The sequence below is a fragment of the Heliangelus exortis genome, chromosome 13 (assembly GCF_036169615.1).
Source record: "Heliangelus exortis chromosome 13, bHelExo1.hap1, whole genome shotgun sequence".
In the NCBI taxonomy this organism is placed as follows: Eukaryota; Metazoa; Chordata; class Aves; order Apodiformes; family Trochilidae; genus Heliangelus; species Heliangelus exortis.
Genome location: NC_092434.1, coordinates 11,434,158 through 11,448,575, shown reverse-complemented (window position 1 = coordinate 11,448,575; position 14,418 = coordinate 11,434,158). Strand labels below are relative to the sequence as shown.

Sequence of the window (14,418 nt, the reverse complement as noted above, 5' to 3'; positions counted from 1 at the left end):
CAATCTACTGTTACCTATTTATGCCCTTCAAATAAGCATTCTCCTATCAAAGTTTCATTTTGCCATGAAACTGTCCCATCTTTATTTGGTTTCTACTACAGAGAAGGTCATAGTTTAATTTCTCCCATTTCTAAGTTAGCAATTTTGTAGATATTCTTAAAAGATCTACACTAGATAATCAACTCTTAATCTAAAATATAAATAACTCATGTCTCCATTAGCTTAATTCAATTGCACCAGAAAACCAACACTAACTTGTTAAGAAAAACGTTAAGAAAAATCTTTTCAAATACTTAACTATGTAGTAAATTAGGACAGCAGTTTATAAGCTCAAAACGTGCCCTGGCTGAAGCTTAACAATTTTAGGCAAGAATAGAGTGCAGAATGGATGGTGCAGCAGAAAGAAAATGCACGGCCAGACACTGGAGGACATTGGCTGAGAAGCCATGGAGGAGCCTGCTGCTGCCAGAACTCTGCCAGCAACTGGCAGCCACCAGGTACTGGGATCATCTCCTGTCCTCAGCCTTCTGTTGAGAGATTGCAGCTTGACTTCTGCCAGGAAGTGACCCTGTTCCTCTGCACTGCTCCTGCAGAGTCACTGTGTATGTACAGGTGGTTATGTTAAAAAAAAAAAGTCTAAAAAGCAAAACTAGATTACAAAAATTGTTACGGTCAAATTATTATTAGACTCACATGTGACTTATCAAAATATATTTGAAGGAAAAGAGTAATCTAAGCTACAGTCTACACAGTCAGACTTCCTATGATGGGTAAAAGCATGGCAGTTACTTAAATTATTTGCAGTAGGATTGTATGATCATTTGACTCTGACTCATAGTTCCTAAAAAAAAAAAAAAAAAAAAAAAAAAGAATTTTCTATTTCCACATTCTTTTACATTTATTTACAATGCTCAGCAATTAATTATAAAATATAGACAAAATATTTTTGTATTTAAAACAACTGTGCTAACAGACTTGTACAAAATTTCGTCTAACTTTCAATATTTAGAATTTTATTTAAAAGAATCTCGAATATTCATTACCATTATCACAAATACAACTGCACTGGAATAAAAATGCAGTTTTCTTAGCTCATTATTTACATCAGAAACAGCTGATAATATTCAAAACATTTGGTCTATACACTAAAAATATTGTTCAAGCCTCCTAACTCTAGGCAGTATTGAATCCAAAGAACAAGAAATAAAAATTATAGGGACAAGCATAGGAAAGATTAGAGAGCTACCAAATGAAAGACTGAACTCCATGAATTTTAAGTTCGGTAAAACTGCTGAGTGCAGGCATCCCTTTCTCATCCTCTAAAATGGTGACCCTGTCACAAAGGCATTAGAAACCTCTGCCAGAGCAAGGAATAAATTCTATGAAAAACTGCACAATGCACTGCAAAATGCATACTTTTTGTCTTCATAAACAAATTTTTTAAGTTGCATAGGCAGGTGGTGGCTTCAAATAGCAGTAGGCAGACACTCTCATTGCCTCTGTTATTCAGAGCCTTTAGTGAAGTTAAAATTCTGATCGTGCTGATACTTCAGATTGCCCCTCTGTGGGAGGCATCGAGATGTATCAGAATTAACTGAGTTTTATGTTACTGCATTTAGGAAAATGTGGACCATGAGAGGCAGATCCTAGGCCCACTGACAGAATAATGTAAAGAGGTTATTCTGTATGTTGCCTACACAACAGAATTAAGGAGGCCAAGCAAATACAAACTAATTGCTACCCGTGAGGAAGCACAACAGTTTCTGGAATCAACGACGAGACAGGAAACCAGTACCTTACAGAAATCCAAATGTTTGGAGTCAGGCTTCCATTAAATTAGCAACCACCAAAAAGCACAGTAACACACACAAAGACTTTTCAGCAATACTAAGATGTACTCGGGTAGGTTTTCACTCAGTAAGAAGCAAAATACATACAGTAAGTAAATACATTCTCTTCCCTTATTATTGATTGTATCCCCCTAATTAAGCACCAATTATAAATTAATGCAAATAAATGGAATTCCTGATGAAACGATCACCAGTGAATAGAAGGAAAGAATTTAAACAAAAGAAAAGAAAGCTACCGTACTAAAACTGAATTTAGCAAACAATAAATACAGTTTAGTTAACCAGTATTCTGTAGGTAGAGAAATGCATAAGTGCAAGATTTATACTAGCAGAATATTTAATACTAAGAGGGTAAATTAATTTGGGGTTTTTTTTCACTAAAAGGTGAGATTGCCTGCATTTACTTTACACTGTTGGCTAAAAACAAAATGTTACAAGGAATACAGTGAAACCAAACAGGTGGAGCACCAGATGGACTTCATTCTGCCATACCTAAAGATACAACCACTGTTCTTGCCAAGTCCTCAATTTTTAAACTCCCCTTCAATCTTTCTAATTTCTACTACTAACAGTCTACTGCACTGTTCTCAGAAAAAAAGGTTTTTGAACTCCATTTACTGATTATCAGGTAGATGATGAGCATGTGAAAATAGTGTTTTATCTTTATCCTAAAAATACCAAGAAAAAAAAATCTTAACTGTAAAGAGTTTTCTGGCTTAACAACTTGTTTTGCATTAGCTTTTGAATTCTCTTCAAGTGAGACTAAGTGTTCTTGTGTGACTGAAATTCACCACAGCAACTTTCAATGGCCAAACTTTAAAATGCACTTTCAAATGCTCGTCTAGTCTCCACTAGGGTAAAACTAACACAGACTGAAGGAAATGTTATCTGAGACCACAAATAGTCAAAATTAAAACCTGTTTTGCTTAAAACAGAAAATAATTTGAATTTGATGCTACAGAACTTATAAACACCACTGTGCAGCTGACATAGTTAATCCAGGAAGAGTCACATTCATGTATTTTGTCATGGAGGAACAGAAAAAAGAGGGGAAGCCAAGAAAGGTAACAGCAAATAAGAAACCTATCAATCAGGTTTAGAGTACTTTCTGTATTCTATACAGTATTCCCATGAGCTTCACAGAATGCTGCCTACAGCACAGAAGTTTAGCATAAGCAATAAAAAAAGCAATTTTTGCTTATTGTGTCTAAACCAAAGCAGAGGACACACATACCACCCACAGTCATTCACAACTCAAACCCATTTTGTTCGGATTCAAGAAAAACATAAACAAGAGAAAGAGACTTCACTTCTGACAAGCCAAAACCTTATGGAATTCCTCAGCCTCTTACCCAGGAGTTTTGCAATGATGTAAACTGCCTGTCCCCACAGGAAAAAATTTCCATCGCGTCCATTGTTACTAGGAAACCGTTTTTGACTTCCAGGGTTCTTCTTTTCCAGTTCAACAAAACCAGCTGGCACATAGTAATACTTGGGTACAACAGGACACCCTAAGGAGTTTTAAAATAAGTACAGTGAGTAAATAAATGTCACTTCCCTTATTATGGATTATATTCCCCTAATTAATCTGAAGTGGATTCAAAACAGAAAAAATTACACCTTAGCAACAATTTTGATTGATCTGAAAGATTGCTGTCATTTACTAGAACCCCTCAAAAATCACAGTGTAGGAAACTCAGGGCTGTATTAAAAATGTCATACATTTAATTCAAATTATATTTATTGCAAGTACACAAAGCCAAGTTTAAACCAGCATTTTAAAACATCATGAGAGAAAATGGCATAACTCCTCCACTTGTAGATAGCATTTCTGGTATCTAGAATTATGCTGCAAGTATTACTGATCATTGTAGATTAAAAGTGTTGAAATAAAGGTTATTAAAGTGAACAAGTACTAAATTCCTGAATTTAGAAACACAAATTATTTACCTAAGCACATAAAAAGAAATAAATATGCTTTCTGCAAAAATAAAATTCTCCTTAATATTGCTTTGATTTTGAATTTATCTGGATAAAGAACAGGTGACAAACAGAATGAAATTGCTGTGTCTGACTATTTACTTAGACAGAAAACCCCAAAGTACTGGCAAGAAGTTAAGAAAAATTATTCAGAGTCTAAGTGAATTTTGTTAATAACGAAGAACAGATGAAGGAGGGAAAGAAAACTGGGTACAGTATAAATCTTATATTTGTATCAGTAGAACTTTTCCAGATAACATGACTTTTGCAGCAATGCATCTACATGAAAAAGATTGTTAGTATTAATATTTTGTCATCAGTAAACATAGTAATATTATTTCTCCTTTGCTCTGACTCTAATATCCATTAATAGCTATGTCAGTATATTAATAATTTCAGATAAATGAAAACAGTATTATAGAAGAATGATTATCAGGTAATACCTTCAGATGTATGTTGAAGCAAAGGATCCAGAAGATCTTGATATTCTTTTACTTGGTCAGGATTTCCTCTAAAAACTCCTAAAAATAACCAAATAATAATTTATTTAACCAAACAATAATTGATTTAATTGAAGAAATAACAGTTTACTATTCATGTAAGAAGAAAAAAAAATCTAGTGTTTCTTTTTCAATGGACAGTGCTAAAACTAAACTGTAGATCCTCACTTGCTGCTACAGATAAATCTCACAGGGATCATAAATCAGCCACTCTATTACCAGCTTAAACTGAAATCGATGGCAAGTGTCACTGGATAGTGAAGCTGTGAACTTACAGAGGCTCAGGAACTGTACACAGACAAGCAGCCCAACTAGTTGTAAATAACTTCTTAAATTGCTCCTAAACTCCTAAATAACTTTCTTCCTTCCAAACTGTGCAGTGAGGTCAACATGTTGGAGGGAAGGGATGCCATCCAGATGGACCCTGACAGGCTTGAGAGGTGGGCTCATGAAAACTGCATGAAGCTCAACAAGGCCAGGTGCAAGGCTCTGCACATGGTTTGTCCCAAACACAAAGAGAGGCTGGGAGGAGACTGGGGTTCTTTAGCATGAGGCAGAGTGGTTTAGCTTGGCAGAACAGTTAAAGAATTTTTTATCTTTTCTCTAAGAATTCATCTCTCTAATGCCTTTAAAGAACACAAATGCAAAGCTGTACTTACCATCAATTATCATAAAAATAAAAAACAGAGGGAATTCACACTCAATGCCATCAAAAAGCTGAAAAGAAGAAACCATTTCATTATTTAGGTTTAAGGAAATGTACTGGAATATACTATTAAGTAATTTCAAAGGAACAAGAGACAAACATAAATGAAATAACATTTTGTACATAAGCTTTTCATTTATATACAGTTCCTTAATGCTATGGACACTTTAACTGTGCTTTTACATATGCTGTGGCTCATTCTCAAGCAGACTATTTATATAATCTGTTTCATTTTTCACAGAGAAACTATTGGAAAGGAAAAAAAATGTAAATTTTGATTTTGATAACCTTTACTGATAAACACTAGTCAAAAGCAAAATTGTTTTATATACACTCAGATGGCAGTCAGCTGTTAAATTAAATAAAATGATAAATAACTTTGTTATTTGTTATGTGAAATCAACTGTATCCTAAATGTAAATGGAAGCACATTCATTACAAAATAAATCAATTACTAACTTGCTGACTTAGCAATCTCTCAAGACTACACGTGCCAAATAACAAAATGCATCTCCTTCACTTGAAGCAATTGGGAATCACTGTGCAATTCAAGTTTCAAATACTGTGGGGAGGGGAGTGTCCATTTTTGTTAGATTTTATTTTAGGGTATTTTTAGGTTTTTTTTTTTTTTTTTAAAATGCTGTCTAGGTATTTCAGAAGACTAAAATTTGTCCTTATATAGGTCAGGTATTCCTTACCTTAATTTCTGCTGGTTTATAATAACGTCGTGTGTTGTCCTCCAGCGCTGTTCTGTACCCATCTCTCAGAAATCTTTTAAACCCATATTTTCCTTTCAATTTTCTAATAATTTTATCTAGTGTTTGACTGAATAAAATTTCATCATCCAAAGCAAATGCAGGATAACTGAGACAGGGCAAAAGAGCTGCATCAGTATTCTGTTAAGGAAAGAGACAAAAAGGACATTACAATTTTAATTAGATCTCTGACAACAATTTGACATATAAACAATGGCTCTTTAACTTACTAAGTGAAATACACATTTGGAATACAATTTTACCTTTATAAAAGTCATAGTAATATTTTATATTAAAATAATTGCAAAATAAGACTTGTAAAGATATATACAGATGAACTACAAATGTAATATTTGGATTAAAAAAAAAAAAAAGAATTATCCTTCAGGTTATTCCTGGATGAAGCACAAATTTTTTGGTATCCTGTGCTCAGAAAGTATCACAAAGGTGCAATGCTGATAAGTAACTATGATTAAAAACTAATTTCTAAAAGGTTTTTTTGGGAATATTCTTCAGGTGCTGTAACAAGCAAGCCTATCTGATTCACAGTTAAGGCAATAAAGGGAATAATTTCAGGAAAAAAAAAATAGATAAATAAATAGCATTTCTCATGAACCATGTGTAACTACAGAAAAAGCAGCTTCTTTTGCTGAAAGCAGCTTCTGTTGTAATATTCCAAGTCTCCAGCAAAAATAAACAGCGAAAGAGTCATAAACCACCACAGGACTACAAAAAGTAGCTGACAGTGCTTTTAATTTTAATTATTAGAAGTATTACAATTCTGCTATAGTTCTCCTGTTAATGGACAAGATTAATAGCTGGTTTCGTGAAAGAAAAACAACCTATATCCCAGAATGAACAAAAGCACCAGTAGAAATCTGTTATTACTCAGAAAATGATTTTTTTTTCTGAATCTATAGTTACTTATATTTACTCACTGAGGAAATACTTTTTAGTAACAGTAGCTTATAATAATAAGAAATCCATAAGTTCAACAATTTATGAAAAGCTAACCTTAAAGGTTTTCCCAGAGAAAATTAATTAAAGCTAAAAGAAAGTGTTTAAGAAAGAGGAGAGAGAGAGAAAAAAAAAAACAAACAAACCAGGCACCAGGAAGACAATCATCAAGACAGCAAACTTTACTTAGATTAATACAGATTATATAATTTTAAATTTTACAGTTGTTAAGAAAGCTACCAATAGGCTAGCATTTTAACTTAAATATTCATAAAGTAAAGAATGCCAGCTACATCACACTGACCGCTAAGAAGAAGCAATTTAACATCTTTGCAGAAAATTATCTTCATTAAGCAGAACATAATGGCTATCATAGAACTAAAAATTAAGTGTATATTCATTCTCCATGCTCTGTTGAGGTGAATTTCATGTAATTACTTACATGAGACCTTGACTCTCGGGGCAGCAATGAACAGAGAGTCTGTCTGTTACGGTTATGGGCATCAAAATCCACAAATATGACAGACCAGGAGCAGCCCTGTAAACAGAACATAACATTTATTTAAGGGGAAGGGAAGAAAGGTTAGCATATCCTGATGAAATGAACTGGCTCTTCATTTTATTTAGCTTATGTTGTAATAGTCTGGTAGCTGGTAATTTTAATCAGAAAGCGTACCACAACATCAAATTGAAAACATTTTGAATTTTAATATGTATTTAAATATAGACAAAATTATCTAGTAGTGATTGTGAATTAGATGATTCATTCAAGCAATGAACTCTTCCACTAATTTTTGAAAACTAATGAATATAAAAACAAAAAAATATTCATCCCTGCCTGTGACTGCATGAAACATTCCAAATAGTGATGTTGAATATTTCAGTACAAATCAGTCAGAACACATGCAACTGGATAGTCACCTGGGGTACTGCTTTGGAAAAGGACTTCCACAACAAATATAAATGACCTGCTTTTCAGCTGTTTTAAGATCTATATTGTCAACATCTACTCCTTGGCAACAAGCATTTCCTACAAAAATTCTGTAGTTATACACTAGATCTCTCTGTCAGCTTTTTAATACTTCCTGAAACACTCAGAAAAGTTCCCTTAAGCTGAGATACTGTTTAAACAGAATAAACAGCATTCAAAAGCATTATCAGTTGGCAACTTCCTGGAAAGTCAATGCAATTTGTTAATGAATGGGTTTCTACATATATATTGTAAAGGGTAATGAATCTAACATCAATGTCCCATTGGAAGACACATTCAATACTGAGCTCACACTGTTAATGTCATAACTAGCATACCACAAATTTTTCGTAAATTCACCAAACTTCTCCTAAAAAGCAGTCAGTTTCTCTGGTATACTACTCCTTTAGGAAGACTGTTCCAGAACCCATCTTCTCTGACTATTAAAAACTTTAATTTCTAACTAACTTTGTGCATATTAGTTAACCACACTTCTTGTGGCAGTATGAGCATGCATTCATTTGGCTTTCTAAACAACACAGGTGTTTTCTTACTTACTCTTTAGCCACACTAATTACAGAGAGCTGTCATAGAAATACTTTGCTTTTGCTTTGTTAGGTTAAACTAAACATGTTTTCCTTATCCTGATGAAAAATAGTCTCTCTGTTCTCTTAATCATTCTAGCAAGAAATACACAGTAGTGCTGAGACAGGAAGGTACATAATCACATTTACTTTCATGGTTTTTTATTCTACTTTCTTCTTAATTCACATTCTGATTATTCACAAAACTCTCAATTCATCTACAAACTCTGAATACAATCTGTCCACATGTGTGAACATGCAGTTCAAAATTTGCTTCAGTAAGGGATCTTTTGGGGACTCCAAAGCAGAATAATTTGCACTTCATAAAACCGTAAGCATCTTGCATTTTAAAACCATGAATTAACTCCTTTTTACATAAAAGCATGTAAAATTCAGATTGAACAAAAAGCTAATAATTTTTGAATTAATGATTTTTAGTTATTTTATCTGGCACCTTGAAAGTATAGCAATTGATGCATTAAAAATATCTGAGTATCAGTTAAATGGTGCTTTTTTTACAGAACAAACAGTATCGTGATTTCTTAGAGAAACTCATTCTATTTTAATGTTTTATAGAATCTGGGGAGCTTGACTTGCATATGAACAATAAGTTACCTTTTTGTTTTGCCTGGGTGCACCCATGAATGCACAGGAAAACTGCCCTATCACAATATAGTCAGAGGTATCTAGCACACATACATGTGTTAGAACACAGCTACTAAGCTTTGTATTGGTGTTTATTGGTTTCTTCCAGCATCCATAGTGTGACAAGAAAAATCTGCATGGAAAGGCTGAGCAGTCTGTTGTCCTCAGCAATGATTTATGCAGATTGTACCAGTGCACTTGCAGGTGCAAACAAGTTCCTCTTGAGGGGCTCAGCAGGATTTCTCAAAGCTACTGGAACGCAGCTGGAGCTAAGCACAAAGGCAAACTCCGCTGCAGACTGAAGGTCAAAATGGTTTCTCTTTATGCTAAATAACTTGAAAATAAACTCTCAAAGCATTTAAACTGGTTTTGCTTCAGCAATTTATTAATCCATTTCAGAATTTAGAAAAAAAAAACCTAACAGATGTGTTTACCAGTGTTCAGCAGTGCTGGAAAGATTAAGCTTTTAGATAAATGTTTTTTTCTGAACTATTGACAATGTGTGTATAATGTCAGATCAGTATTTAAGATCCTCACTAGCTCCTCATTCTTAATGCATAACTGCATTTTTAAAATGTACAAAAAAACCTCAACCACTAGACCAAATCGCAAGACTTTTTGAAACAGTGTTATTTGTGTATGTGCAATGAGCACTTTCATACTTCTCCACTCATCAGCAAACCCCCGTCACTTTCTCTTCCATTGGATTTTAAACAGAGCAAGTCTATTTTACTGCAGTACTGATACAAATATATAGAAACAAACAAAAAGAAACCCCCTCAAAAAGCAAACAAAACCCAACATGAACAGATATCCATAAAAAAGTGTAGCAGATTCCTAAGTCTATAGACTCAGGAATCCTTCTTTAGGAGGTTGTCCTGTTTTAAATTATAACAGAAAAAAAGGGTCTAATAACAGTAAGTTGTATAACTTTCCATCAATAGATAAAATTCTTAGATAGTAAGAGCACTAATGGTCTTATCAGGCAAAATCTGTACCTGAAACAGAAGCAATGTTTGCAAACTGACATTTTGTTTAAAGCTAAACAATCTAAAAAGGTGAGCTAGGTATTTCTAAATATCCTATGATCCACAGTATAAATAATTAGTAAAAAAATATCATTGCTAAAAAAAAAAAACAAAAAACCCAGCAAAAATCAAACCAGCAAAAAAGAGAAAACAAACAATTTTATTACCTGTTTTCCAAAGAGATTGAAACCATTAATTGCTTCTAAGGCTGCTTTTGCCAGCCCCACAGAGCTGAGGAGAAAACAAATCAACAAAAAAACAGAGGTATCAAAACTTAAGCCCAGAATGAATTTAACAGATTGACAGCTTTCAGAGCTACGATCTCTTCTTCATTTTAATTTTGTGCTTAGCCTTTATTAATAACAAAATTATGATGCAGCAAATTTGGGATTTTTTAGTGGTGAGTTGTTTTTTGGTTGTTTGTTTTTTTTTTTTAATAAATACTTTTCAGCATTTTGATTTGTCTTCAAATGTCAAAAATTATACATATATCTGGCATTATCAATGTCTTCACAATAATGCCTTTACAGAGGATTTACTTCAGCATAATTTTTCAACCCAACTCTCAAGCAGTACTCTAAAACTCTCTCTAAACTTTAAAAGACTTGATTTCTGGCCAGTTTTCAATATGATAAAACCCTTCATCCAACTGGGTTCAAAAAAGGAGGATTTTCTGATGTCATCCATATAGTAAAACATCTTTTATTTCACTCACTTCATGGCTGGTATTCATCATTTTTAAAAAAGCAAAACACACCATTCCCCCCTCAATGCACACATACACTTTTTTTTTTTCAAGAAAAGTTTAAAATAAGCTTATAGAAATCTACATGCATTTGACAGGTTTATATGAAATCTGAGGTACAGCAGAGGGCAGATTTTCGAAATACTGCTTTAAAGAGTATGTATTTATAGATGAGCCAACTTCACATGTGCCCATTTAACCCATTTAACTACAATAAGGAGCTAAAGCATCAACATATATGTGAAATGCTAATCATTTGCACATTTATTCCAAAAAATCTATATTTTAAGGCCACAGGGCATCCAAAAGTAAACATAAAATGTGCTAGTTCCCAAGAGTGCTAGAGTTTGAAAATGTAGCACAGAACACTACCAGATTATTGACTGTTCTTCTACCCAATGCAAGTATTCAGAGTAGGGAAAAGATTTCGTGCTGCTTTCTCAGCGGTGACATAGAAAGTGCCTCTGACTAATGCGCCCTTCATCTGTCTCTGCTTCATTTCTGTATAAACCACAAATGTGATTTACTGACACCCCAAGTGCTGTCCCTAAATGACCGTCCTGGTTTTGAAGGTATTCTGTCAGCACCAAGTTTTATTTTTCTTCCTAACTGCCCTTTCCTTTAGGTAGGAGTTCAGCTTCCCAAGTAGTTTACAGTTAATTTTTTAGGCAGAAAATTACAATAGATGAGACATTAGGAAAGGAAGACTGCAGAATAAAAGGTAAGTTTAGACGTCTACTTTGTTATCTTTAAAAGTTAAGCTGAAGACATATAGCAAAAGACTGAAAAAGGAAAAAAATCACTGTGACTCAGGCTGCCATGACAAAAGATTCAGAGTTAAGAAGACTGTAAGGGTAAACAAAAGCAAGTGACAGATCATAGTACGAGGACATAGTTCAACAATGCAGGAAGAAAGGCTCCAGCCTTGGGCAAGATATGTATCAAACTAAACATACACACAAACCAACCAACCAAAAACAAACCCCAGCAAAATGGAATTCTCACTAACATATACACCACTATACACAGATTCCTGGGAAAATCTGGGAAAAACAGAATATACCAACGAATTGAACAGTTTGGTTTGGCACACAAATACTTGGGGGGAAAAAAAAATTAGAAAAATTAAAAGTTTATATCCCTTTTTCTATAAAACTGATTATCCACTCAGCCAACCAGACCTTCCTTTTTCTTGCCATCTTTTGTTAGGAATAAAAATTACACAGTGCTACCAGACAAGGGATGAAAACAGTTTCCCAGTGGGTCCATGTGCCCCAATAACATTGGAACAACACTGGCACAAAGATAAGTCATTATTGTTAAAAAAAAATTAAAAAAAAAATAAAAATCACAGCATCCTAAAGAATCTAAACATCACACCAATTGCAAGGAAATATTAAAATTAACATGTTAGGGCTATGAACTTCTCCAATAAGAGTGCCCTCTGAAAATTTCACAGGATCGTAAAGTGATAGGTTGGAAGGGACAAATGGGATCAATCTAGTCCAGCACAGAATCTCACTTGAAGCCAGATATAACCCAGACCAACTTAAGGAAACCATGGCCTCCTCTAGACAAGTCTCAAAAAAGGATCAAGATTCTCTGATTTCTTTTGAATATCCTGCTCTGGTGCTTCAGGTGAAAAGGTTTCTGCTTCATGTCCCTACTGACCTTTCCCAGGTGCAATATGTAGACCTTACTGTACCTGCTGATTGTTATGATTTGTCACAGATTATCAAGAGCAGCCTTGCAATCATCTCACTATGGGTAACATTTGAGGCAAGGGATGCTGAGACCAAGAGTAATTATACTTCCAGCTTAGTAAAAAAACTTCACTTAAACATCATTCATAATTACCATTAACTTTTAATTGTTAGATTTCTCTCATTAAATTTTCTTAGCAAATACTGAATAAAACAACTCTTAAAGCACATATATCCTTATTCCTCCTCCTATTCACAGTTTCTTGGCTTCATCCAAGGACTGTGCAGTTTAACCAGAACATCAAAACCAGGAAGGATGTTAAGCAAACAAACGAACAAAAAAGACTAAACAAAATGAAAAACAATTCTATACCAATAACAGTAATTTCATATCTAGACAAAACTACAAAGAATAAGAAAAGACAGCACAATAGCAACATAATACCTACATGGCAAAGAAGAGCAAGATGGAGGCTCTACAGTCTTAGATTTGGAATATGAAGATACTGCACCTCAGCAATTTCATTATTCTCACAAAACATATGGGAGATGCCAAAGACATTTTGCAGAGGTACTCAGCAGATGCCTGGAGAATAGCTTGATCAAATAGTTACTGGACAAATTAATTTTTCAGAAGTTCAGCAGTATGGGAAGGGGATCAAGCTAAATAAAGGCTGTTACAAATCTTGCCTTTGAACCAGTAAAAGACATATATTTGCATACATCAATGCAGACCTGGTCCACAGAGTGTTTTGCTATTCATCATTTATTAGAAGTGTTCAGAACTGTACTAAAATAGAATACCAGGTTTGCATAAAGACCTAAAATATCTTTATTTTCTAACCCAGGCCATAATTTGCAATCATTATCATGGACTTCATATTATATAATATCTTCTTTAAAAAGAAAGCCTCTTTCGATGAAAGACAACAGCTAACTTCTGATTCTGAAAGCAAACACACACTGTATGTAGACTTACAGTCAGAGTTTTAAGAGCCAGGAGTACAGCATACTTAATATTGAAACTTAAGTGACTGATCAGAGTCTGAAGAAAGACACATAGTCCTGACTAGCCTATATATTTTCTATATGTAGAGAATATCTAACTATAATCACTTCTACAATTTATTTTTTTTTGTGGGCTCTCTTAGGTAGATTTACTACAAAAGGAATAACAAAGTCTTGAGAATATTTTAGTGTATCCAGGGCTTTCCTCAATATCTAAATACATCTTTGATGCTCGTTCCTCTTACATTTTTTTTTTCTGATTCATGAGAGCAAGGGCAGCTACCTACTGGCTTCCTACAGAGAAGTATACTATCAACATACACATGCTGCTTCTGATGACCAAAGTCTACTTCTTAAATTAGGACCAAGTTCTACACTTACTTTGGTGCCAGCTCAGTAATCTGTTAGATTGGCTCAGTCCACCTCATCAAACTCCACCCTTAGACAAACCAACATTTAAATGCCAGTCTAGATTCAGACAAAACACCATGCCCATTTCCATCTGTTTAAAGATGCTGAGTTTTCCCTGGAGGAAATTCACATACTGAGTCACCAGTGTCCTGAAAACAGCAGGAGACAGGGGAGTTTGTGTCCTTTTGTGAATTTGTACAAGGCAAGATGTGGAAGGAAGCACATGATTCCATAATTGAATGCTCACATAGTCTGGCATTTGACAGTTTTACAGACACAGGAGGAAGAAGAAAACTCAGCAAACTAATAAAGTAGTTAATATAATAACAACTCAGAGTTTTCACTTTTCATACTGGTACTAAAGCTCTCCAAAAGACCGAAAGAACAATACCCAAATGAAATGTTTTGCTGCAATGACATGCAATTACATCTACAGCTTAAAATGCATGCCTGTAAGCAAACTAAAAAAAAAACCCTATTTAATTTTGAAATGAGAACACAAAGTAATTTTGCAACATCAAATACATGGAAAAACACAAATGTGTTGTTTGTAAGCCCATAATGATGATGATCAAG

At 34.1% G+C, this 14,418-nt stretch overlaps 1 protein-coding gene across 4 annotated transcripts in view; it reads right to left on the bottom strand.

Annotated features, from left to right (window-relative positions):
• Positions 1–14,418, bottom strand: part of PHKB (phosphorylase kinase regulatory subunit beta) — a 55,381-nt gene that overhangs the window by 22,928 nt on the left and 18,035 nt on the right. For all 4 annotated transcript variants that reach the window (XM_071756844.1, XM_071756843.1, XM_071756845.1 and 1 more), the window contains 6 exons: positions 10,143–10,206; positions 7,191–7,286; positions 5,735–5,932; positions 4,990–5,047; positions 4,274–4,351; positions 3,203–3,361 (listed from right to left, as the gene is read on the bottom strand). In XM_071756844.1, the coding sequence (XP_071612945.1) occupies positions 3,203–3,361; positions 4,274–4,351; positions 4,990–5,047; positions 5,735–5,932; positions 7,191–7,286; positions 10,143–10,206 (653 nt within the window). The remainder of the gene's footprint in view (positions 1–3,202; positions 3,362–4,273; positions 4,352–4,989; positions 5,048–5,734; positions 5,933–7,190; positions 7,287–10,142; positions 10,207–14,418) is intronic.